The sequence below is a fragment of the Cebus imitator genome, unplaced genomic scaffold, assembly GCF_001604975.1.
Source record: "Cebus imitator isolate Cc_AM_T3 unplaced genomic scaffold, Cebus_imitator-1.0 Scaffold436, whole genome shotgun sequence".
In the NCBI taxonomy this organism is placed as follows: domain Eukaryota; kingdom Metazoa; phylum Chordata; class Mammalia; order Primates; family Cebidae; genus Cebus; species Cebus imitator.
The window spans coordinates 544,799-546,979 of record NW_016107751.1 but is presented as its reverse complement, the minus strand read 5'-3'; the positions used below and the strand labels follow the sequence as shown (position 1 = coordinate 546,979).

At 45.2% G+C, this 2,181-nt stretch overlaps 1 protein-coding gene across 1 annotated transcript; it reads right to left on the bottom strand.

Annotated features, from left to right (window-relative positions):
• Positions 1-985: 985 nt before the first annotated feature.
• Positions 986-1,660, bottom strand: LOC108290515 (actin, muscle). The gene has a single exon (XM_017510370.2). The coding sequence runs from the start codon at positions 1,651-1,653 to the stop codon at positions 1,093-1,095; it is 561 nt and encodes a 186-aa protein (XP_017365859.1). The 5' UTR covers positions 1,654-1,660; the 3' UTR covers positions 986-1,092.
• Between the last annotated feature and the right edge of the window lie 521 nt (positions 1,661-2,181).

The window sequence follows — 2,181 nt, the reverse complement described above, 5'->3', positions numbered from 1 at the left end:
TGAGTCTGCAATGACCACGCATTACTGGGCTTGAGGTGTCCTCTAAAACAGATGTGGCTACATTGACCAAAGTAGATCACAACACCCAAGTCCCTTTAGAATATCTGGAAAGCCTTCCCAAGGAGGAGAGTTACGAAAAAGCCCAGATTGAGGAAACTGCAATAAATACCCAGATCTTCAATGTCCAGACACTGGCAAACATCCAAAAGCATCAAGATTATCCAGGAAAACATGACCTCATCAAAGAAACTAAATAAGTAACCAGTAACCAATCTTGGAGAGATAGAGATATAGTACCTTTCAGATAAAGCCTTCAAATTGGATGTTTTGAGGAAGATCAACAAAATCCAAGATAACAAAGAGAAGAAATTTAGATTCTATCAAATGAATTTAACAAAGAGATTGAAAAAATTTGAAAGAATGCAGCAGAAATTCTGGAGTTGAAAAATGCAATTCACATTTTTGAAGAAAGCATCGGAGTAACCTAACAGCAGAATGCATCAAGCAGAAAAAGAAATTAGTGAGCTTGAAGACAAGCTACTTGAAAATACACAGTCAGAGGAAACAAACAAAATGAATATAAAAGAATAAAGCATTCTTGGAGAGAGATCCAAGATGGCTAATTACTAGCAGCTCAGGACTGTAGCTCCCAGTGAAAGCGCAGAGAACGAGAGGATGCCACACTTTCAGACGAATTTTAGTTGCCTACGGGCCAGGAGATTCCCAGCGGAGGAGCCCCACGGGTTGCCAGTGCAACTCTTGTGGCCAGCGCAGCAGTTCTTGCTGCAGAGTAAACAGGACTGGGTCCCCTTTTGGTCCACGTTTGGAGCTCCGGGAAGGCAGAGTCACCCATTCAGCTGACTGAAAAAGGGACTCAAGAAGGAAGCCAGTTAACTTGAATACAAGGTCAAAATCAGCAACAAGTTCTACAATCCAGTGCTGATATCAGAAACAAGCTTCAAGGACAATTTCTTTTCGAAGGCTCATTCCAGTTTCATGAGGCTAGCATGAGGTGTATGCATTTGCCAGGGGCAAATTTATACTTCCAAATTAACCCATGCAGCAAATGCTACGCATCTGCTCGCAGTCCGTTTAGATGCATTTGCGGTGGACGATGGAGGGGCCGGACTCATTGTACTCCTGCTTGCTAATCCACATCTGCTGGAAGGTGGACAGTGAGGCAAGGATGGAGCCGTCAATCCACACGAAGTACTTATGCTCTGGGGGTACAATGATCTTGATCTTCATGCTGCTGGGTGCCAGGGCAGTGATCTCCTTCTGCATCCTGTCAGTGATGCCTGGGTACATGGTGCTGCCACCAGACAGCACAGTGTTGGTGTACAGGTCCTTACAGATGTCCACGTCACACTTCATGATGGAGTTGAAGGTGGTCTCATGGATGCCACAAGATTCCATGCCGAGAAAGGAAGGCTGGAACAGTGCCTCCGGACACCGGAACCACTCGTTACCAATGGTGATGACCTGGCTGTCGGGCAGCTCATAGCTCTTCTCCAGAGAGGAGGAGGATGTGGTTGTGGCCATCTCCTGCTCGAAGTCCAGGGCGACGTAGCACAGCTTATCCTTGATGTTGCGTACGATCTCCTGCTTGGCCGCGGTGGTGAAGCTGTAGCTGCACTCGGTGAGGATCTTCATGAGGTAGTCGGTTTAACTGTTCTCCTTGTTATTTGTTTAATACCCTGTACATATCTTTGATTTCAACCTTTAGTACATGTGGCTTGGTCACTTCGTGGCTGAGGTAAAAACGTGCTTGTGGGCAGACAAGTCTGGCTTGGTGCATCTGCGTGGCCAGCAGTCTCCTATCTTTGCAGGGTATTCATGTGTCAGGGCCGAGTGTTCTGGGATTGCTCTAGAAGCTGGCAATTGCCTGTCTGTCAGCGTTGGAAAGTCCAAGCCATAGGACCCGGTTTCCTTTCTTAGCTGCTTTTCTGCCAGAACACCGTGGGCTGTTACTTGCCTTGAGTTGGAAGCGGTTTGCATTTACACCTGTAAATGTATTCATCCTTTTAATTTATGTAAGGTAGTTTTTTGTACGCAACTCTCAATTCTTTAAATAGATGACAACAAATTTTGGTTTTCTACTGTTATGTGAGAACATTAGGCCCCAGCAACACATCATTGTGTAAGGAAGAATAAAAGTGCTGCTGAAAAAAAAAAAAAAAA

What these genes read in the sequence shown, in the direction of transcription:
- LOC108290515 (XM_017510370.2), bottom strand. Translation starts at nt 1,653, where the DNA reads ATGAAGATCCTCACCGAGTGCAGCTACAGCTTCACCACCGCGGCCAAG.